This window comes from Alosa pseudoharengus, unplaced genomic scaffold (assembly GCF_046254945.1).
Source record: "Alosa pseudoharengus isolate Yale_2024_CS ecotype anadromous, Long Island Sound unplaced genomic scaffold, YU_APseudo_1.1 YU_APseudo_1.1_scf_22, whole genome shotgun sequence".
NCBI classification, from domain to species: Eukaryota; Metazoa; Chordata; class Actinopteri; order Clupeiformes; family Clupeidae; genus Alosa; species Alosa pseudoharengus.
In genome coordinates, this window is record NW_027468680.1 from 18,739,517 (window position 1) to 18,763,735 (window position 24,219).

Genomic DNA, 24,219 nt, shown 5'->3' on the forward strand with positions numbered 1-24,219 from the left:
ATGGAAAGTTACATTTATCAAGCAAAAAGCATTGACTTCAGAGTAGCATTTATTGATCTACTATAAGTCAAAAATGGAGTGAAGTGAAGACACTACATGATTGTGTCGATACCAACCAAAGAAAATATAAGTAGTGTTAAGAACAATTTAATAACCAATAATTGACAAAAATGTTAATGCATGAGAAAAATAATTTCATAGTAGCATCTGTCATCACAGTTATCACAATTAGTACATTATATTCTTGACCTCTGTAATTACAATTTTCGCAAACCACCAGTTCTCTCTCCCATTTGTTCTTAAATTGCACATGATGGTCAACGGAACTCCTGCTCCCTGAGGTTCAACCTGAGGTTCCACCTGAGGTGATGGGGACCATACCGTTGGGGCTCAGAATCTCAATCCAGTAACCGTCCGGGTCCTGAATGAACGCTAAGCCTTTCATTTTACCTGAAATAAGAAAGCATGTCATGTGGACATTCTTCTAGGTCAGTGAAAAACAGTCAGCAATTGCTGGAGAAGTTCTGGAGTAAAGAGGACAGCAGGCCCCCACACAAAAATGTTGGTTATAAAGTACCACTACACATTCAGCCACAAACCAAACTAGTCATCGGGTTGTGAGGAGCACTTACAGTGCAATCAATGTTTTCAGACCCTTTTAAGTTTTCCACATTTTGTTATGATTCACTCATCTTAAAACGGATTCAATTATTTATTTTTTCATCAATCTATACACAATACTCCAATATTCCACAAAAACGCAGGTGTTTGGAGTGTTTTGTAAATTTATTAAAAAAAAAATAAAAGACGGAAATAACTCATTTGCATAAGTATTCAGACCCTTTGTTATGACTCTTGCAATTGAGCTCTGGTGCATCCTACTTCTATCAACGTTCCTTGAGATGCTTCTAGAACTTGATTGGAGTCCACCTGGGCCTAAATGAATTCATTGGACATTACCAACAGTGTTCGTAGATCTGGCCGCCCAGCCAAACTGAGTAATTGAGGACAATTCTCTCAACCTCGTGGTTTGGTTTTCACTCTGACATACACCATCAACTGTGAGACTTTATATAGATAGATGTGTGCCTCTCCTAATAATGTCCAATGAATTCATTTAGTCCCAGATGGACTCCAATCAAGTTCTAAAAAAAATAAACTGAATCCATTTTAAGGCGAGTCTGACACATAACAAAATGTGGAAAACTTGAAAGGGTCTGAAAACTTTCCGGTTGCACTGTAAAACCAGGGAGTCAGGGTTAGCTTCAGCCAATTAGCATGGCATTTGGGCGCCTACATTTCTTAAAATATGGCGTCCCATGGGCACATCCGGCACCAGTTTTTACATGCTGATTGGTAGATGACAGCTCATGCACGAGTTTAGTGTTGGGCACGTGCATCCTCATGCGTCCATGTTGGTGGTAAAGCATTTCTGGAAGATGACAAATAAACTACTGCCTACTTGGAGTAACCTATGGATTCTTGACGTACTACTTGCATGGTCTAGGCTTTGTGGTAAAAGAAAAAAGTAATTAAATGTCATTATATTGCTAATGTTTCCATTATTTGTGGGCTGGGAAGGTAACTGACTATGACAGTACATTTAGTAGATGTGTAGCAATGAATTAAATCCAATTATTAACCTACTCTGTCGAAGAAACTAAACATTTTTGTAGCCTAGGCTGCAGTTTGTGCTTGCAGTCCATGAAAAAGCAGCGTTGGGATCATGTAGGCTATGTCTCCCCATGATTTAAGACAAAATTAATTTCTATGACTATTAGTTTGTTTTCCTGAACCATTGACATGATTAGGCTACTTGCATTTGATTTAAATGATCAGGCTGCCAGCCGAGGCAATAGCCAAATATCCAACAACCCTCTCCCCTCTACTTTAAATAGATGAAGCGTCAACTGCATTGGTTTCTATGAGATTGTGTCAGAAGTTTCTGATAGTGACAGCAATTGCAGACACTTGAAATGCCTGGTTGCTCGAACTGCAATATACCTGAGGGCAGGGTATCTGCACATTTTCCAAGTGCAAATTTAAAGACTTTTAAGACCTTTTCAAGACATCTAAATGGAAAAATTAAGACCATACCACGGCAAAAAGATACATACGACAACTTAAAATTGTTTTATGCAATAGTTTTTTTTCCTACTAATTTTAACCCCCACCCAATTTTGGATGTCTACAGAAGTTACCAAATATATTCTGGTGAAAGAAAAATAATTGTGTGTGAATCACCTTCACAGCTATAAATGCCCAGTTTTAGGGTCTGGGCTGCTTGCTTTTGAAGCTGGCTGTACATATCTGGTTGTGCTTACTGGCTGAGGCTGACTGTTCTTCACCTGTATCTGTAGTAGCCTATTTGCCAAAGACATGTGCACTGGACTGGATTCCCTTCAATATTTTTTTTCAAAGTTAGACTAAGCTATTTAAATATTTTAATAGGCCTACTTTATATAATTTACTATGTGCATCTATTCCCATATGCATCATATGTCCCATATGCAGTACAGCAAATTAAAGTTAATCCACTACTTTACATTTTGCATACCAGTTGTATCTAAACTAACCAAAGCTTGACTGAAACATTGTAAAACCATTGACTTGTTTTAAAGTAATTAAGAGACAGATTCTCCTCGGATCCTGCTGAAAACTGCTGGTTTCATCTCAAGCACGCACGTATTATGAACGCACAGGTTTTTTTTTTTATGTAGCCAGTCGCCGACATAAAAAAAAAAGGGTTATATTTCACAACTTTTGCAAAGTAGGCCTACTGGGAAAGGCTGGCAAGCAAGCTGATGACAGATATTACAGGTATTATAACTTAGACAGATATTTTCTTCCCTAGGCTAGGCCAGCAACACACGCTGGAAAGATGCAAACAGATCAACTTAACATGTACAGTATTTCCTTCTGATTGCGAAAACGTTCGTTTTCTTTTTCTGTCAGACCGTGGTTCCTTCATAAATTAGGCCTACGCAGCAAATTATCAGACGAGTGTCTCCCTTTCGAAAATTCAAGACATCCCTGACAATTTAAGACTTTTTTTAGGCCTTAAAAACCAAAAGTTGTATTTAAGACTTTTTAAGACTTTTTAAGGATCCGCGGGAACCCTGACTGAGGGGTGTGTGTGTCTATCGGTAAGTGTTTTAATTTGCGTTGGCTTTATTTCAGCCTGCAAGTTTCGGTTTAACAAGCTGCAAATATACATACGGGGCGCACCAAACATCCCGGCTATCCACAAGTTTCTTACGTCCCATATGGCTACTTGAATTATAGTCATTTTTGTAGGCTACATCTTGTGCACTTAATGTCCTACAATACAGCCTGTCATAGGGATCATTATTTGTGTAACCAATACAAAGTATTTAATTCTTACTCAATATTGACTCGCATTGTGTATTATAACATCAATGAATATCACATTATAGAACTTCGAGACACGGGGCAAACTCCTGTAGGCTACCACCATCCCCAAAATGTTATCCCAATAGCGAACCAATAAAATAAACTTGCGCCTATGGCGATAGATGATGCGCATTATCGAAAAACTACTTTTCCTCTGCAAGAATATCCAATATACATCAATGACATGCCGTTGTACTTCCGTCCATTGTCTTCATCTGTAACGTGGAACCTAATTGGTTAAGTCTAGCTGTGCCGGAAATACGCTACATTAAATACCATTTTGATAAAGATGGCTGCGGTCAATTTTAAATTTCTTTGGCTGAAGTCAGCCTAGCATGGGCCATTGAACTAAATGGGGGCAGTACTTCCTCCCTCTCTCTGTAGTTCTACATTAAATCTCCATGCTTAAAACCCATGAAGCTGATGCAAAGGTTTTAGTTTTCAATACCCACCATCATCTGGCTTCTTCACAAAGGTCACTCCTTCTTCCTGAAAAAGCTTGCAGGCTGCATACACATCAGGGACAGCAATGCCAATGTGCCCTACATAAGTAAAAACATAAAAAAACAGTTCCCATTTATTTGTTGAACATTTATTGAACAAAACCTCATGGTGATAATCATCCTACGTAATGTTTGGCCTATTATTTGTGGAGATTGGTGAGTTATTACCCATGTCTGGATATCAAGATGAATCATGTGCTTTCAAAAAACATAAAGAAACTCACCAAATCCACGTGGGTCTGAGTTTCCATTGTGGTAGGACTGGCTGTCATCAGTTTCTGAACCCCAGTTACTGTTGGCAGGAGACCATTTACAGTAGTGAATAACAGCAGCTCCATGTTCAGCAACAGCATCAGCAGTACATCAGTACAATAAGGAAAGGTTTGTACTCATGTGCAGAACTCACTGTGTTAGCTCAATGGTGGCTCTTCGGGAGAAGGTCCACGCCGTCCTCTCCTTCACATCACCTGGAATCTCCTTCTTGTCCTCATAACCCAGGAAGTAGAGAGAGAACCGCATTGCTGGAAAATCAAACTTTTGGAGCAAGCTGGACAAAACAGATCACACACACAGAAACCCTATGTTAAAATTGTTTTTCATAATCTCCTGTGTTCTACGGAACAGAACCAGGAAGGATTAAACACAAAGGAAAGACAGAGAGAGAAGAATTAAAGCAAGAAAAGACTGCTGATCCATGACTCACGTCATTCCTAAGATTCGTGTGTAAAAATCTAAGGACTTCACTGGATCCTTAACTCTGAGCATAGTCTGCTGCATCATGAAATCCTGTAAGAACAACAACCAATATCATAACCAATATCATAACCAGAATTCAACCACCATGAACCTCATGAACATCCAGGCTTTCAAGATGTCAATTTATTGTCTAGGGACCTCTGAGAACAATTGTCCTAGGCTACTGTGTGGCATACAGATAATGCACACAAGTCTACACCGTGTGCACAATTATTAGGCAAGTGAGTATTTTTACCTTATTATCATTTTTATGCATATTTCCAACTCCAACCTATATAAACCTGACTGCTAATTGGATTTATGCATCATCAGTTGATGTGTATTTGTGTAATGAGGGAAGGTGTGGCCTAAAGTGATCAACACCCTACAATCAAGGTGTGCATAGTTATTAGGCAGCTTCTTTACCTCAGACAAAATGGGCCAAAAAAGAGATTTAACAGACTCTGAAAAGCAAAAAAATGTAAAATGCCTTTCACAGGGATGCAGCGCTCTTGAAGAAGCAAAGATATTGAGGCGTGATCACCGAATAATCAAACGTTTTGTTGCAAATAGTCAAAAGGGTTGCAAGAAACGTGTGGAGAAAAAAAGGCGCAGAATAACTGCTAGAGACGTGCGAATAATTAAACATGAAGTTACCAGGAACCCATTGACCTCCAGTGCGGCCTTATTCCAGAAATGCAACCTACCTGGAGTGTCCAGAAGTACATGGTGTTCAGTGGTCAGAGACATGGCCCAGGTAAGGAAGGCTGAAACACGACCACCACTTAAGACTCATAAGTTTAACGTCAAGACTGGGCCAAGAAATATCTGAAGACAGATTTTTCAACGGTTTTATAGACAGATGAGATAAGAGTGATTCTTGACGGACCAGACGGATGGGCCCGTGGCTGGATCACTAATGGGCACAGAGCTCCACTTAGTCAGACGCCAGCAAGGTGGAGGTGGGGTACTGGTATGGGCTGCTATTATTAAGGATGAGCTAGTTGGACCTTTTAGGGTTGAAAATGGACTTAAAATCAACTCCCAAAACTACTGCCAGTTTTCAGAAGATACTTTCTTCAAGCAGTGGTACAGAAAAAACTACATCCTTCAAGAAGGCCATGTTTTTTATGCAGGACAATGCTCCATCACATGCATCCAAGTACTCCATTGAGTGGCTAGCCAGCAAAGACTTTAAAGATGTCAGAATAATGACATGGCCCCCTTCTTCACCTGACCTAAACCCATTGAGAACTTGTGGACCCTTCTTAAATGTGAGATTTACAGTGAGGGAAGACAGTACACCCCTTTGAACAGCATTTGGGAGGCTGTGGTTGCTGCTGGACAAAATGTTCATCATCAACAGATCAAAAAATTAACAGACTCCATGGATGGAAGGCTCATGACAGTTATTGAAAAGAAGGGTGGCTATATTGGTCGCTGAATATTTCATGAAATGTCAGAAGTGTTTATTTGTACATTTTGAGTTGTTTATTTTGTTTATTCTTACTCTTAGAAATGAAAATAAACAAGTGGGGTGGGACATTTTTAGTTTCTTATTTAGTTGCATAATAATTCTGCACACCAATAGTTGCCTAATAATTCTGCACACATATATTTTCTCCTGAGAAAGCCAAAACTCACTTTCCCTTTGTTAAATATTCAGGTTTGAGGTTTAATAACATTTTTGATTGACTGACATCATTGTATTTGTTCAACTATAAAATTAATCTTCAGAAATACAACTTGCCTAATAATTTTGCACACAGTGTATATTCGTTTTTATTTGTTTTTTGTATCATACACTCTTTTATTGTTTTTTTGTTTTTATTTGATTGTTGTTGCTGTGTTTTTGTTAACTCATGGCATCAACCTTCCCTGAATAAACAATGGTTGATGATGATCATATTTTACTGCTCCTCATACTATTCATCCTGCACATACACTTATTCTTACTACTCTCTGCTGTATGTTACTGTTTCTGCACTGCAATGGTACTGTTACCACACTGCACGTAGCTGTACATATTATACATATCTGTCTATTTGGTTCATACTGAATACACATATTCTGTTTTTCTCATAATATATTACTGTTAATACACTGATACAGGCTGATACAGGCTATTCTTCTTACTACTCTTATAATGAACTGCCACTACACTGCACGTTGTTCATATTGATGGGTTTCATCAGGTCCCTTTCCACAGGTGTATTAATCAAGCACCATGCAGTCTGCATTGATAATCAAGGTGCTTGATTTTATACACCTGTGGAAAGGGACCTGATGAAACCCATGAATACATTGTCATACTGCATAGCCATATCTATTCTGCTCTGTTTCGCAATCTGGTTGAGGACTGTCATTTTTTGTAAAGCAAAAAAGGTAAAGTAGGCTACCTAATTGAAGGTAGGCCTACTTGAAAAATGGGTGTGGACCCCAAAAAAAGTCTTTGTGGGAGGAATGTCCAATTACGGTCATTTCCAAGTATTTCTACAATCTGTGAGACTGGAACTTTCCTATCACCTGAGAAATGTTCGCTGTATTCTCTGATAGGCTGCTAAATGGACCTGTATAAGGCTCTGGACCTGCCTACATAGCAGCACAATCAGTCAAGTTAGCATCATGTATAATGTCAGAGCTCTCGCCACGCATAGCAGTTAGAAGCATAAGTCGGAAATGTCAGTGCTAATTCTAGAATTGTCGAATTGCCACTCTTGACCAGAAGCCAACTCGCTATCCAATAACTTTTAATGTTCATAAATAGTTGAAACACTGATATTATTAGCAACCCACCTAGGCTAGCTTCTGGTTGAACTTCATACAACATAAATGTTAGCACAGTGTTAGCACAACCTGTGAACGTTACATAGGTAAGTTGTACGTTGTAGGTTTTAAATAATTTATTTTATTACTATACTGACTCGTCAGGTGGGAAACATAGTAGATATGTATCACTACCCGTAGTTAGTTACTTTACAGTGATTCACGAGTTTGATACACCAACATTCACATTCCAGTGGGCTGTCTGACGACTGTCCCGTAGGGCTCGGTTAAAACTTCCTCAGCGTTAACGTTATGCACTCTGCTATGTTAGGTTTCCAAGATGACCACCGATACATGCAACATGGCTAAACCTATCTTTACCTTGGTAATTGGATTTCCATCCTTGCAAGCAGCTGCAAGAGCCTCGTCTGTTAAACCTTGATCAGTCATTTCGAGATCTGCCCGGTTCAGGTGAAAACGACGGGACTGGCGCAAAGTCTTGCCTGCTGCTGCTAGGCGTGGTAAACCAAACCTAATACAGCTCCTTCCAGTTTGAACGCAGTAAGCCCCCGTGTGGCAGATGGAGTATATACAAAATTGTGTACTCGGTAGACGTAAATAGGTTGTTCTGAAACACTGCATTCTGCTGATTTAAACAGCGCACCAGTGGCGCTTTCTTTATTAACTGTCCATCATGGAGGTCAAGTTCCTATTTGTCAACTACTAACGCCACGAATGTGTCAACTTCAGGGGAATATAGGTCAGCATTAACATTGGCTGCGGCAAGTCACATGAGCTCAAGCCAGCAGAATCAGCTATGCAAAAAGTAGACCCTTGAAGATGTCTGACTGTAGGCTAGTAGTGTAGTGTTCCCAAAGGGATTTTCACACTGGAATTCCCTGGGGCAGTTTTGACCATTCTAAAGCGCTCTAGAATCTTTGGTATTGACTATGCGAACGTCACCTAAAAAACCGAACTCGCGACTGCGCAATAAATCAAACCCCGGATCATATTTATTGTCTTCTTCTTCATCAATAAATGTAACATTATCAAAACCTGGATCATAGGCCATGTGTGGACTGAAGGCTGGCTGCGGAATTAGGCCTACGGGTAAGATATGAACGTCTTAACCAACATGCTAGACCTAGCCTATTATTTTGTTAGTTTAATATTTGTCTAAGAACCACACTAAATCAGCATGGGTCAAATTATAGGCCAACTGTTGTATAATGTAGTGTAAAAAAAACAACTACTATGATTTGCAACTTACTTTGCCCTTGTAATCAACTAGTATTAGGCCTAACAACATTTCAAAAATATCTAAATACATTGAATTATATATATGTAACATAATATGGCTACATCACTTCGAGAAAATGCAAAACATTCTCTTTCATTTAGGCTAAATCATTTTCTCATTTAAAATAGACCATAGATATGCATGCAACATGCATTGACATATGGGGGGATTTGATGAATATTAATCATTACTGTCTATGAGGGATTTATGCACCAAGGTAACTTAAGTAATAATTTAATTAGGCCTAATAATTTCCAAATAAATTGTCTAATCACCAATCAGGCTTCACATCTCATCTTCACGTCAACAGAAAAATTAGGAAAGACAGTGAGGAATCATAAAATCGGATGAGTCTGACGATGAGTTTGTTGCAGCAGAGCTCCAGTAGGCCGATGGTGGAGGGCATCCAGCTCTGAGCCTGCTACCGCGTGTATCAGCTCCTACATCAGGGGTGGGTGTGCTTCATCTTTCACACAACCCTTTCTGGGAATGTTTCACAGGCTCTCCCAATGTACCACCCCATCCCCACCCTTAAACAGTGACAGGTCATTCTCTCACCCTCCTGCCTCCACCACAGAGTGACCCCGAACACTCAGTGTGTGATGAGTCGCTCTCCAATGACATGGACGAGGTATGAGCCTCTCTTGTAAAAGCCCTGCATATTTAGTGACAGCACTGTTGTCTTTAATGTTGGCTGATGTGTAGGCTGCTATAAAGCGTATATGCCCATAGTTCTGAACAGCTGCTCTCAGGAGTTACTGGCCATTCATTCTTCTTGTTTTACTCTCTCTCTTTAGCGTCATTCCTTTCTCCACATGGATGAGCATTAGCCTGGGAATACCCAGGCTAGATGAGCATAATTATGAGTCTTCAAAAGACAAGGAGGTAAGGCCAGTTACCATCCAGTTAAGCAGGATATCTGTCAGGATTATAATGCAAAAGAGACACACCCATTCATGAGCAGACCCATTCCTATATAGTGACAAAATAGAAGAGTATTTAGAAATTCGTAGGAACTGTGTTGTGCTTGTAAGAACCAGCCTGGTGCTCAAACCTATTAATTAAATGGAGTCAGATTAAACGAGTTTGTAATAATTAACAGTTACCAATTAACTCTTCACCAGCTTGTCTATTGTTCAGACACGCGATCAACAGGAGAACGGCGCAATGTACTTCTCATTCCACATGAGAGGCGCTGTGGGCCTGTTCTCTCTTTCAAATGAGGATAGCGTGAAGTGTTTCATTCTCCTGCGGCCTTTTCCCTCTAAATCTCAAAGTGTTTCACCGGCAGACGCGATTTCGGCCATACTCTTACATGCTCTTGGTCTCTAAATATTAATCAGAATCAGAATCAGCTGCAGCTGAGGATGATCGCTTCCTTGTTGTCCCTGTCAAGGTTGCCATGGTCGTGGACTCGTGGACACCTCAACATTCACAAGCAAGATGCAATATACAGTTGAAAGGGTGGGGATTGTGCAATATCAGTATAGACCAGGGGTGGGCAACTAATTTCCCCAAGGGGCCACATGACAAACTGGGACTGTTGAGGAGGGCCGGACTCAAAATACCGAACTCAAGTCTGAACTCAATTCTGTTCAATTCTATTCTGTTCTTGTATAACATTAAGTAAATCATATGGTTTTGTTTACTAGTCGTAAGAACAGATGAAAATGTGAGGGAGACAAAGGAAAAACAGCAATAGGCCTATTTAATCTATGTCCAGTATTTAATCCTCATTCCTCAAAATGATTTTTTTAACATTGACATTTTTTTCAGTTTTCAAAGACTGATATAAAAAAGTACTACAATATCTATATAATTAGGCTAGGTCATGAAAATGTGAAGGAGTCAGTACAACCGATAGGCCGTGCCACCATTTCATCAACACTCAGCAATATTTCATCATTAAATCATTACCATCATTAAATTAACTCTATGCAGAATTAGACTACGAAAATGTGGAGCAGACAAGAGTAAGCTGTCATTAGTTAATCAACATGCACAAAGAAAACTATTTTAAAAATGTAGGCTATGTTTTTGCTTTAACTTTATGCACATAACTGTGATTGGTGAACTCGCTCTGTGTGTTGAGCCGGCTGCTTCAAGCAACCTGTGGGTAGTAGCATCATACTAGTTCGCTAACATAAGCTTTGCAAATAAACTCAGACATATTTTGGTTACAATTACGGGGTTATCCGATTGTAAACTGTCTATCTGCCAGTAACGTTTTGAAATGAACACTTCGTATCGCCAACGAGCAGCAGTAGGAGTTCGTTCTAACAACCTTTGCGGTGGTGAGCGACGCAGACATAAGAGACACAAAACTTTGAAAGGTTTACGCCGACGTAAAGGCAACTGCATTGTGTCGACGCAGAAGCATTTTCCTATTCACCAGCACATCAGTGAGGGTGTTTACGTCGCCGCATCCATGCACAAATGTATGGGCGTACAAATAGCAGTCGCTTTCAAAATAAAAACAACGATATTGATTTGCATGCATTATCTCTATGCTAGGCTCTTGACTATTGTTCTTTCACGGACCTTACGCGGGCCGGTCAGGGAAAGCCCACGGGCCGGATGTGGCCCGCGGGCCGTATGTTGCCCATGTATGGTATAGACTGAGGTTTAAGATTAAAAATAAATATAGTGCAAGGCAGTTCAGTGCAATGATAATGTATTAATAACACTATTGTAACTATAAGGTTGAAGTACACATGAGGTAGATGAGCAGAACAGTGTTAATTGACTTTGTTCAGTGTAAGGGTGGGGCTCTCTGCAGCCCTAATTGTCCATTGCAGTCTGGCCCTGTCCCGTTTGGTGGCAGACCCAAACCAGGCAGTGATGGAGGTGCAGATGACAGACTGAATGATGGCTGAGTAGAAAGTGCTCAGCAGCTCCTTATGCAGATTTAACTTCTTTAGCTGTATCAGGAAGAATAACCTCTGCTGGGCCTTTTACTGGATAGTGTCGATGTGGAGGGACCATTTTAGGTCCTGTGAAATGGTTGATCCCAGGAACCTAAAGGAATCCACATTGGACACTGTGTCGTTCTGAATGGTGGGGGGGGGGGGGGGGGGAGGGGGGTTGGCTTCTCCTAAAGTCCACTGTCATCTCCACAGTCTTCTTGGGGTTAAGATTCAGGTGGTTCTGACCGCACCACTGGACCAGCTGTTCCACCTCCTGCCTGTACGCAGACTCATCACCATCTTGGATCAAACCAATGACGGTGGTGTCATCTGTAAAGTTCTGAAAGTTCTAAAGTTCTGACAATGAAAAGCATGGCAGAGTGGTTAAGAGTCCGTTTTAAGATCCAATGGACAGGACACATGTCCCCATGGATTGGAATCCCACTCCTGGAACCCAAATTAATGATAAAGAGAAGCACTGCTGCAAGTGAGTCTGATAGTTGAAATGCAATCATAACTTCATGTCTGCTGTAATAATGTCTTTGCACTGTAGCTTGGATGTATGCTAAATTAATAACTGTAAATGTGATCAAACTTATTTGCAAATACAGAGTACATGTTTAATTGAATTCAAATTCACCTTGGAAATAGTTATTTAAAAGTGGATAACTGTTTGGAAGCATATAAAAGGCTCCCCACTCAACAACATCAGCAATGCATCTGCATCTGTCTCTGTTCCTCAAATGTTTGGTCTTTTTTATCTTATTTTGTCATAACTAACCTCACAACTTGTGAAGCACTTTGGGTCAACGCTGTTGTTTTTAAATGTGCTACAATTAAAATGACTTGACTTGACAACATGCCCAGGAAATGCCCAACACTATTGGTGACGTGATGAGAAGACAGAGAAAGACACAAGTGACACAACAGCTCACATTGTTCACAGAAATCATAGAAATATTGAGGGGCAAAAGCACCAGAAATACACATGCGTAGGTGCAGAATGTAAAATATCAAAGTAGCTGACCGTAACCATTTGTATTCAGACTGTATATAGTTTGTGGTGTGAAGATGTATTTCACAAATTGTGTGGACATTCACTTTTTCTTTTTTTTATAAATGTATTTTTGGAGCTTCTGAATCTGATAGTTGGCTACAATACGGGTTAAAAGTTAAGGGTCACTTAGAAATGTCCATTCCACTCGATTGTAGACAAAATACCAGCTGAGATCAGTTGCATTGTGTTTTTTTTTTTTATCAGGGCAGCAGTTTTCAGATTACATTATGTGCTTACATAATTGCAAAAGGGTTCTCAAATGCTTTCTCAGTTAGCCTTTTAAAAATATATCAGATTAGTAAACAGAATGTGGCTTTGGAACATTGGATGATTGGTTGCTGAAAATGGGCAATTTAGATATTACAGGAAAGATTAGCCATTTCTTTCTACTGTACAATAGTCAAGAAACATTTTGCACATAATGCTGCCCTGATTAAACTGCTGCCCTGATTAAAAAAACAATACAACTGATCTCAGCTGGTATTTTGTCTATAATGGAGTGGAATGGAAATTTCTAAGTGACCCCAAACTTTTGACCGGTAGTGTACATGGTTTGGTTACAATTTACTTGACGGTATCTACATAAGAGTGACATGACACTCATGAATGTGTCATAAACATTATAAACAAGTCATAAATGTTTATGACATAACGCTTCAATCACTCGCTTCAGTCAAATGTCATTCGTTTGGATTAGGGTTAGTGTCATTCGGTTTTTGTCATGCCAAGTTATGACAGTCAGTGTCATGTCACTCCGATGTAGATACGCGTCAAGTAAAGTGTTACCCATGGTTTTAAGCTGCTTAGGGTGTTACACCCACTATAGTGGGAGGAATTTGTAGCAGCCTCCTGTTGAATGTCTGGAGATGGCCTTGCAAGGAGGAATGGCAAAGGTCTGCAAGGCTGCAAATGAGAATTTTTCGATGAAAGAAATAATAATCACGTTATTTATCCACAAGCTGATTTTATTTATTGTTGTGTTTTGCTATGCAATCTTTAGCTCAGTATACCTAATTACCTATGCAAGAAGTTTTACATTTGTACAGATTTACATTTTCTTGTGGTGGTTTTTATAGAAGCTGATTTTAACATTATGTTAATTGCTCATATCATCAATCAGTAAAATAGTTGATTAGCAAGCCATTAATCATAGTTAAAAGCTGGTATACTCTATTGAAATGTTGAAATCACATAGAACTGTTTGGTTTAGAATTCAGCATGAGTTTGGATGTAACAATAGTTATGAAGTCAAAATTAACATGAGCATATGGCATATTCTCTTGACAGAATCTGTGAAAGCGTAACTGTTTAAGGATCAAAGGACATTTTGCACATCACTAAGGGAATTCTCCTCCTCAGAACCCCTTGTGGCACCAAGGGCAACTCTTCTCCCAGAAGACCCGTGTGTCCTGTCCCGCTTTGGGCCAGCTGAGGTACGTGCGCTTCTTCACCAGGCCCCTCATCCTGTAGTACGGGGACAGCCGATAGACTGGAATGTCCTCCAGGAACACCAGGATCAGAACGTCTTTTTTCTCATCGAACAGACGGAAGCTGGCCACCTGCACTTCCCTGGAACACCACTCACTCTCCAGGTAGTGCTGGCTGAGGATGCAGATAGTCTTGCGGCTGCTGTAGATGCCATCCACGATGTTGTCCATGTTGTTTCCCTGGTTGGAAGTCCCGGTGGTGCAGACATAATCTCCATCCCTGTTCTCCCTCTAGTTTGGGGAGCAACTCACTGATGACCCAAAGTTCATCATATGTGTTGTAGGAAACAAAAGCATCATACTGGAAACCTAATGGCTTGTTAGACCCCTTCTTCTCATTGTCATAGAGAAATGCCAAGAAGAGATAATAGCCATAAACTATTTGCCAGTGTAGGAAGTTATAGATGAGAGAGATGATCAAGGTCAGGAGCACAAGACAAGTGCTGGATATGTAACAATAAAACTCAATGTTTACTGAACAAGAAGATACATCTACACTTAGAAATTTAGTTTGTTTCAAATCGGGAGGACTGTTACATTCGTATGTATTAGCAGCACATACTTGTGTGAAGTTACCTTCCTCCACCCATTTGATGAACCAAGCATTGCTACAGTCACAGGTGAACGTGTTTCCTTGCATATCGAGTTGCCTTAACCCAGGAAGGGACATGATAATCGTGTCATTCATTGATGAGATTTGGTTATTGCGGACCTGCAAATAATACAGGTGGTCTAGTTTTGCTTGTACAACAAAATCTAAGGTTTTCAGGTGAGTCTCGCTTAAATAGAGCTTATATAGTTTTCGCAGGGGCAGGAATTGTGAGGTCATTTCCACTCAGACCTAGTTCTGTGAGGTGGGTGTTATCTTTGAACACATCATCATGCAAGTATTTAAGTCCAGCATTCTGGGCCCAAAAAATGTTTCTTATGATAACGCTGAAATTGAATTGAAAGCACTTGAAGAGATTTTAAATGATAAAAAGGAGGATTATGAAAATGTTCAGCATTTAATAAGTGATTTTTCTGTAAAGACAGTTCTAGAAGATTTGAAAGTCCTGAAAATACAGTTGGTCTGAGTGATTTATCTGTTATCTTGTTAAATTCCAAGTTCAGCACTTTCAAGCTACTTAATTTGTCAAAAGCCTTGTTATCAATTGAATTGTCATTTAAAGTCCTCAGTGATGTTAAACCTCTGAAGTCATCAGTGTTAAGAGAAGCTAATGAGTTTGAGTTTAGTTCTAGATATTCCAACTTAGCAGGACCATTTTTGAAAGCTCCTCTGAAATATTTAATAATGTTTGATCCTAAGTACAGTTTTTTTAGATGGATCAGGTCTTGGAATACACAGTCTTTCACCACATGAATGATGTTTCCATATAAGCGGAGAGTTTTCAGTTTGTTAAAGAGTTTTAAAGGTGGAACAATCCAAACTTTCAATTTGATTAAGTACTAAATTTAAGTTTTCCAACATGGATAGCTTTTGTATCATACTTGTAATGTATGAAAATTGATTATAACCCAGTTGTAAAAAACTAAGATTTGTCAGTGATGCAAAAACATTTTCCAGATCAGCAAGTCTATTATGGCCCAGATCCAGTAATTTGACAGCATCTCTCCAGCCCTGTGCCTTTTAAGCTAGTGATGTTGTTATTTCTCAAAGTAAGCGTTGTGAGTATTGGAATATGACAAGTATAACTTATAAGGGATTTTGCAAGAGGTACAGCGCTCAATGTCAACTCGACCAGTGAATTATTAAATGTTTGCTGTATCACCTTGAATTGCTAATGAGACATTAACACCAGCCATGTCAAGCCTCTTTACATTCCTAAAGAAACTTGTATTCAGCACTTCCCATTTTAAATTTCTACTTGAAAAACAGTATGACAGATTGATTGCCTGGAGATAGGGGAAAATATCTTCACTAATCCTAAAAATGCTTAGAGGTTTGTGAGATAAATTCAGTGTTTGACTGAAAAATTGAGATGTTGTTGGAAGAAATATGTATTTCAGTCAGTTTGAACTCTGAAGATGGGTTGCATTGATGCCATGTCTCTCAACATGTTGTTAGACAGCTTCACACACTCTAGATGGTGGAAGACAGAAAATGATGACATTTCAATGGTCAAAATGTTGTTGTCGAGGAGGAGCACTTTTAGATTGGTCAGGCAAGAATTATTTTGTGATTCTGGTCAAACGGTTACTCCTCAGGCCCAATTCTGTTAAGGAAATCAAGTCTTTGAAAGGTCCTTCCTCCACATAAGAGATTGAATTGTAGGAAATGTTTAAGATTTTCAGTTGTGTAAGATTTTCGAAATCCCCAATCTTTATCGCTTTTATTCTATTTTTAGAAATGTCTATATCAGTTATGTCAAGTGGAAGGTTTTTTGGCACATGATCAAGACCTTTTTTGTAGCAGTGGAATTTGGTACGTCCTCCAAACTGCTCTGGGTCATGTAACATACAGGCCCCATATGTGAATCCAGACACGCAACTACAAGCCACAATGTAGATCAGTGTTTCCCAAACTTTTTTTCTGGCGACCCACTTTTTAAAAATGACAGACCATCGCGACCCATTTCACTTCAAATCTACCCTGCAACCACCAACATTGTTTTAGGCCACAGGTTCTCCAACTTTTCTATGCCTCCCCCAACCATACATTGCTATAGGATCTAGATAGATAGATCCTGCTTTGAACACGGTAGTGTTGCATTTTGAGCACCATCAGCGTGAAAAGTTGGAAATGACTACTGAAAAGATACGTTTTAATGCGCATCCGAGAGTTTGGGGAAATTCTCGCATGTTGCGCATTCGTCAGCATAGTAAAGCTGTTTCTGTATTTCTAAAAAAAATGTTGTAGGCTACGTTGCGTTGCAGACAAATGGGTCCATAACACTGTGGACGTCAATTCCGATGACAGCAAATAACTCAAGTCGTTATATTGTATTGTTGTATTATATTATATAGTCGTTATATCAGAACAAGGCTTTTGGGCAATAGCCGGAAGAATGCGCCTTTACTTTGGAGTTCGCGAGGTACAAAACGAGAGAAATAGTGTTTAAAATGTCTATTTAAATTGTAGCCTAATATAATGCACTGTTGTGCATTTTAAATCAGAAATAAGAATGTGAGGAGGTTGCTATTAACTTTAAAGATTGCATCTACAATCGAAACTCTACATGCAAATTGAATATCCTTATCCGGTCTATGGATGTCTGCTTTAGTTGACAGCACGGTCACTAGATTTTAATCGGTTAAGTTGAGGAACTGGTATCTGTTAATGTTCGTGCAAATAGGCGGATTCATGTCCCTTGCAGTTTGCAACTGCGAGGTACAGGTCATGGCAGGCGCCCCACAGAACGGTTTCATTTTGAGAGGTAGATATCCATGCTCTGGCTCCCCCTCTGCGATGCGTTCGTCCCCCAGTTTCATGCGCCAGTTTCATGAGCTTTTATGACAAAACCGTAACTGTGGTAGTTAACAAACTACATCCTAATAGAAAACTGTTTCTTTCCTGTTATCAAATGACAAATGGTATCAGACCTATAACACAACATAAATTGTGCTGGGCTGGCGACCCAAATAAATTCTCCTGCGACCCACGCGTGGGTCGCGACCCAGACTTTGGGAAACACTGATGTAGATAGTAAAACAGAGAAGAGCAGTCCCATGTGTGCACAGTGATATGCATGGTGATTCTCTAGCTTCCGTCCTCAGCTGAAAGCCTCAGGTCCATCTAGGCCAGGGATTCCCAAACTGTGGTACGCGTACCCCCGGTGGTACGCGAGCTGCTTCTAGGGGGTACGCGAGATGAAAAGGGCTATGGTGGACAGGTGTAAAATGAAAATTTTAAATCTTTTGTAATTAATTCATGAATAAATACATAATTTCGAATCAGGTCATAATGATATGGAAACATGAAATTAAAGGATATCATTTATAAACTCTGTATGTGTTCATCAAAAAAAGGGCAGCTTATTAAACATGACGCCTGGAATAGCTAATAGAATGCGTTACTTTTGAATGCGTTGGATGGTCCGTGGTCCGTGGGGGGAAAGTTTTGCGGATATAACAGGTTTTTGAAAACAACAAAAACAGAAAGGAGGGAAGGAGCAAAGCTAGGAGTTATTTCAGATGGGCAAGAAAGGTAACATTAAGCTAGGCTTTACATTCGACGGAAACTTGGGTCTGACAGCATTCGCAATCTGCGGTTTGTCCATGACGTTGATAACGATACATTTGCAAATGTACGTACATCTGGCCCTCAGTCCACTAAAAGGGTACCAGAAAGTGGACCAAAACAAAAGGGACTCCGTTAATTTTGTATTCACATTATGAGTTCATTTGAAAGAGGACTTGGATCTCTTTCTGCAACCCTTTCTGGTGCACTTCAGCTTTGATGGGGCCTCAGTTTCCTTCCTGTTCACACTGTAGGACTACCTTCTCTGGGGGTCTCAGGCTACTACAGACATCCCAACCTGCAAAAAGTAATTTCAGGGAGGTATCACGAAGCCCCCCCCCCCAACATTTAAAAAAAAAAAATAAATAAATAAATAAATAAATAAATAAATAAATAAATAAATAATAATAATATTAATAATAAAAAAAATTGCCTACTTAGTTACTGAAATACAGATTTAAATGTTTGTTCAATAATGTCTAGTCAGCACACCAAATAAGGAAGGCCTATAGATAGAAATTGTGAAAATAAAATGTAGATTTTGGTAGTTTGGTCTTTTCATGTAGCCTTGGCAACTAGCCATCTAGTATAGGCCTGAATAATATGCACATGAATTGACACTAGTTAAACTCACCTCAACATGTTTTTTGCAATCATTTAACCCGCCATGGGCAATGCTAAAGTCACTGTTACAAATAGTGCAGTGCAAAACTAGGCCTATCATTCTTTTTTACTCGTATGATTATGAGACAAGGGTACACTTTGAAATGGGTCTTACATTTTCCTGTTTGGGGGGCACTGACTCTGCCATGACGCTCCTGTTCCTAGATACACTTAACACAGCGGTTCCCAAACTTTTTTCCCCGCGGACCACCTTCTTCATCCTGACTTGGCTCGCGTACCCCCACCATCCAACACATAAAAAAGTAACTCATTCTATTGACGCATTCCAGGCATCGTTGTTTAATTAGCCGGTAACATGATAACATAATCAAAATGTGCAACTTGTCTATGAGCTCTCACGTTAAAAAAAACAGTGTGGAGAACCACATTAGAATGGTTAACTTAGGTAGCATCTCACTGCAGACCACGCACTGTGGCTTTGGGCAGTCTGTCTCCCAATCCACGTGAAGCCTAGGGCTATATGCCTCATCATACTTTCGTTTTCTTCGCGCAGACTTTTCTGTCTCGTTCTTTCGATAGATAGATAGATACTTTATAGATACTTTATTGATCCTCAAGGGGAAATTCAAAAGTTTACGCAGCCTTCTACCTAGCCTATACTTCAACAAAACTAACGCGCCAGATATTCTGGCTGCCTGTAGGAAATCACGTGTAGCCATTATTTTTTAATGAAAACATACCCTATTATAGAGTTTACAAATGATTTCCTTTAATATCACGTTTCCATATCATTATAACCCGATTCGAAATTATGTATTATTTATGAATTAATTAGAGTATTAATTAATTAATCATTTTTAACTTCTTTCCGCCATTGCCCTTTTCATCTCGCGTACCCCCTAGTGGCAGCTCGCGTACCACAGTTTGGGAATCCCTGTTTTAACAGATTAAGTTTGGGAGAAAAGAGATAAAAAGCTCGCCTACACTGAAAACTGACTGGTTGATTTAGCGAAACAGGCCAATCAGGATGATCTCTGTCTTGGATGCGCTCAGGCACACACGCAACACCCCTCTCTCCCACCTGTCGTGTGCGCGCTACACTCAGATGCACACGCGATTTTAAGTCTCGGTCTGTGTGATCGCTCGCTCTAGATCCCGGGAGATTGTATCTAATTTGCGGGCGTCAGGGAGCCGCTATCAACATGCGGGAGACTCCCGGAACTTCCGGGAGACTTGGGATGTCTGCTCAAAGATTAAGGCGGTGCAAGATACTTCGTCGTAGCAGAGAATAGGCTTGTTCGTCTTGTCTGAGTCTGACTTTCGTCTGGCTTTCTACGTAAACGTGATCTTCAGAGGCTAGCCGGGAGGAGCTACAACAGAGGGCAGCTCATCCCGGACAGAAAGGCTACAGTCTGCCTGACGTGACTCGCGGGAGACATCGCGGGAGATATCGCGGAATGTTGTTTGCAATAAACACAGCAGAACTTTCATTCTTACTCATTAAAATGAGCATGATGACTGACGAAATAAATTCTTATGATGTAGTTTAAATAAACCACTGTTGTCATACAGTTAACAGGCCTGCATTGTAGCACATTTTATTCAATATCAAGTGTTTTCCCTATATGTGTGTCTATCTATTTAGCCAACAGCAGAAAATAACAGAATATCCAAACGTTTTCAGTAGGCTAGCCTACCATTGTTGCAGAAATCACGTATAAGAAGGTATCCCTTCGATTTCTGTTTATTTTCGCATATTCCAACATAAGGAAGCAGCATGAGCCTCTAGTCATAATCGTCATGAGGACATTCCTCCCAAATGGCCCTATCACGTCTTTGAACTGATGTCATGAGGGCGTGTTTCAGCTCGTGCAGCTCGTGGAAGGCAAGTAGGCTTGTTCGTCTTGTCTGAGTCTGACTTTCGTCTGGCTTTCTACGTAAACGTGATCTTCAGAGGCTAGCCTGGAGGAGCTACAACAGAGGGCAGCTCATCCCGGACAGAAAGGCTACAGTCTGGCTGACGTGACTCGCGGGAGACATCGCGGGAGATATCGCGGAATGTTGTTTGCAATAAACACAGCAGAACTTTCATTCTTACTCATTAAAATGACCATGATGACTGACGAAATAAATTGTTATGATGTAGTTTAAATAAACCACTGTTGTCATACAGTTAACAGGCCTGCATTGTAGCAAATAAATTCAATATCAAGTGTTTTCCCTATATGTGTGTCTATCTATTTAGCCAACAGCAGAAAATAACAGAATATCCAAACGTTTTCAGTAGGCTAGACTACAATTGTTGCAGAAATCACATATAAGAAGGTATCCCTTCGATTTCTGTTTATTTTCGCATATTCCAACATAATGTAACGTTTAATGCACACGACACTAACGTTGTTCAATGGCAGCTTTATTGGCTCACGAACGAGGGCAGGGACTCAGACCAAGACTAAGACACAGAACACAATACACACGGGGCAGGTCAAGCAGACACACACTACACACATACAGGGGAGGTCGCAGCCCCCCACACAAAAAGGATCACACACGAGGGAGAACTAAAAGGGAAACATGTCACAATAAAGACGCTAACATTACACTTATAACTTAGGAGAATAACGACATAAACCCCCCAAATGTTCACCCTCGTGTCCCAGCATGCCTTTCGCTGGAGAACGCTAACACAGTCTTTATGCGCCGACGTTACACAGCTCCCCCAACAAGCCATTGCCGTCCTCGGCAATGCCCACGAGGTAGCCACATGCTAACGTCGGCGCGCGTCGCCCGCCACTCAGTTCAGTGCGACAGTTCCGCCAACTCACGTGGGGTGCACGCGCCGCAGGAGCTCACTCAACGGGGCGCCACGCTGCTAGCAATCCAGTTCGGGCGTGCTAGCAGCCACGTGGCCGACCCGCTCGTCACCAGCTCCCTCTCAGCAGCCGCCCTCAGGCTGCACTTTCCGCGGCGTGTCACCACGGCACTCCTCTCCAGACGGGGCCCTAGGTGGCCTTACAACCGTCGACACTGTACCAAGCACCGGGGTTCGAGGGGGGCCAGATGAAGCTGCACCAACGCCACTCCGCTCCGTCGAGTCGCCGACCGGGACAGACAGGCACCGACTCCACAGCAACCGGACCGCGCTGAGCTCTCCCGCTGCAGCTACCGTCTTCGGCGTCCCTCCTCGTGTTGCCATCTCGCAGAGCCGTACTGCTCTGTTCCCGGCCCGTTCCACTCCTTCGCGGCCTCGGCGAAGGCACGACCCCCGAGATGGTCGTGCTATCGAACTCCACACAACGAACTTTTTTTCTTTTTTTTTTTTTAAAGGCGCCGGCCAACAGGCCAACTAGAACTAGCGCCTAGCACTGCACGGTGCCCCTCACACGCACCCAAAAGTTAGCACACACCAAAACAGTCACACACTAGAGGGCCCTTCCGTCGAAGCTGCCCCACCGTCGTGAGTTCGCTGCCCTCAGCGGCTCCGCCAACCGTCCATCGTCTAGGAACCTCTTCCTCGCCGCACTCCCTCTCTGCTCACGCGTCGCGGCTCGCCGTGGAGTCAGCGCCCAGGCCATCGCCGTCCTCAGGCTCCTCTTCCGGCAAGAACTTCTCCCATGGCCGCAGGCAGCTCCAACCGAAAGCTCCTCTCCTCCATCGGCAGTAGCGATAGAAGGCCCCGAGCTCTTTAGTAGCCCTTACAAGGGCTCTCTCTGGATCCTCTTGCGTGGGCCTCCACCCAGTGATGAGGTCTCCCGCTCCCAGCTGCTCCCGCTGAGTGGAGGCCATGTTCGTAAGTCGCTTCTGACACCAATGTAACGTTTAATGCACACGACACTAACGTTGTTCAATGGCAGCTTTATTGGCTCACGAACGAGGGCAGGGACTCAGACCAAGACTAAGACACAGAACACAATACACACGGGGCAGGTCAAGCAGACACACACTACACACATACAGGGGAGGTCGCAGCCCCCCACACAAAAAGGATCACACACGAGGGAGAACTAAAAGGGAAACATGTCACAATAAAGACGCTAACATTACACTTATAACTTAGGAGAATAACGACATAAACCCCCCAAATGTTCACCCTCGTGTCCCAGCATGCCTTTCGCTGGAGAACGCTAACACAGTCTTTATGCGCCGACGTTACAATAAGGAAGCAGCATGAGACTCTCGTCAAAATGGTCATGAAGGGATTCCTCCCAAATGGCCCTATCACGTCTTTGAACTGACGTCATGAGGGCGTGTTTCAGCTCGTGCAGCTCGTGGAAGGCAACTGCAAGATCTGTCTGCAGGCTAAGACTCCCGCGATATTTTAAGGCCATGTGACATGGTGTCACGGTGGTAAGTCCCTCCCCGGCTGACAGAAGTCGGACAGAATTTCTAACCAGCAAGCATTGCGTCCATCTCAGTATGCATTGTGTTCAACCCAGCATGCATCACATCAAGTCAGATCTGCACAGATCTGCCGCAAGTCGAACTCCCCTAACTGCAAGGGTGCATAAAGGGTGCATTCAGAGCACCTCGGAATGACAAGAACCGCCCCCATGGCTAGTTTGTTTTTCCGACAGCAAGTGTTCATGTGCTTTGCCAACGGAATGTGTGACAAACACGGATGCCACAACAAAGGTTAAAACATACACTCACTAATCCTAAACAAACAACTGTATTTGCTTAAACTATAGTGTAAGATGCTCGTGAAAGAAAGATATGCAGCTTTCAAGTGATAAAAAGGGCAAATTCCCAAGTTCACATTAAAACTGTTGGACATGAAAGGCCACATGGACTACAAATGAACTACAACGTGACGACAAAAGTGATGACGAGCCCCTAACTGGGCAAATCTGTTAGCAAAATCTAGCCCCAGTTTCCGACCTCTGACTCACACATTAAGTGACGTGAATGACGCGGAATGATGATGTTTTCACTCGGAGAAAGGTTTTTAAGAAGCCCATGAACGCTAGGTCAGAGCACCTCGGAATGACAAGGACCGCCCCCATGGCTACTTTGTTTTTCCGACAGCAAGTGTTCAAGTGCTTAGCCATCGAATGTGTGACAAACACGGATGCCACAACAAAGGTTAAAACATACACTCACTAATCCTAAACAAACAACTGTATTTGCTTAAAATATAGTGTAAGATGCTCGTGAAAGAAAGATATGCAGCTTTTCAAGTGATAAAAAGGGCAAATTCCCAAGTTCACATTAAAACTGTTGGACATGAAAGGCCACATGGACTACAAA

General features: G+C 41.4%; 1 protein-coding gene and 2 pseudogenes across 1 annotated transcript; all 3 read right to left on the bottom strand.

The window, feature by feature from the left end:
• Positions 1-131: 131 nt before the first annotated feature.
• Positions 132-8,093, bottom strand: glo1 (glyoxalase 1). The gene is made up of 6 exons (XM_076299197.1): positions 7,800-8,093; positions 4,621-4,703; positions 4,324-4,464; positions 4,142-4,209; positions 3,867-3,956; positions 132-450 (listed from the first exon to the last, which is right to left on the bottom strand). Exons 1-6 carry the CDS (start codon positions 8,058-8,060, stop codon positions 344-346), a joined length of 750 nt encoding a protein of 249 aa, XP_076155312.1. The 5' UTR covers positions 8,061-8,093; the 3' UTR covers positions 132-343.
• A 5,457-nt stretch (positions 8,094-13,550) lies between these two features.
• LOC143139575 (toll-like receptor 12) lies at positions 13,551-14,997 on the bottom strand (annotated as a pseudogene).
• Positions 14,998-15,330: 333 nt separating this feature from the next.
• LOC143139576 (biglycan-like) lies at positions 15,331-16,628 on the bottom strand (annotated as a pseudogene).
• Positions 16,629-24,219: the final 7,591 nt, after the last annotated feature.

Coding starts and splice junctions, on each gene's coding strand:
- glo1 (XM_076299197.1), bottom strand. CDS start 8,060: ATGCAGTGTTTCAGAACAACCTATTTACGTCTACCGAGTACACAATTT. Junction 4,704..7,799: donor ATGGAAATCCAATTACCAAG/GTAAAGATAGGT, acceptor TTGTTCTTACAG/GATTTCATGATGCAGCAGAC. Junction 4,210..4,323: donor GCCACCATTGAGCTAACACA/GTGAGTTCTGCA, acceptor TCCTGCCAACAG/TAACTGGGGTTCAGAAACTG.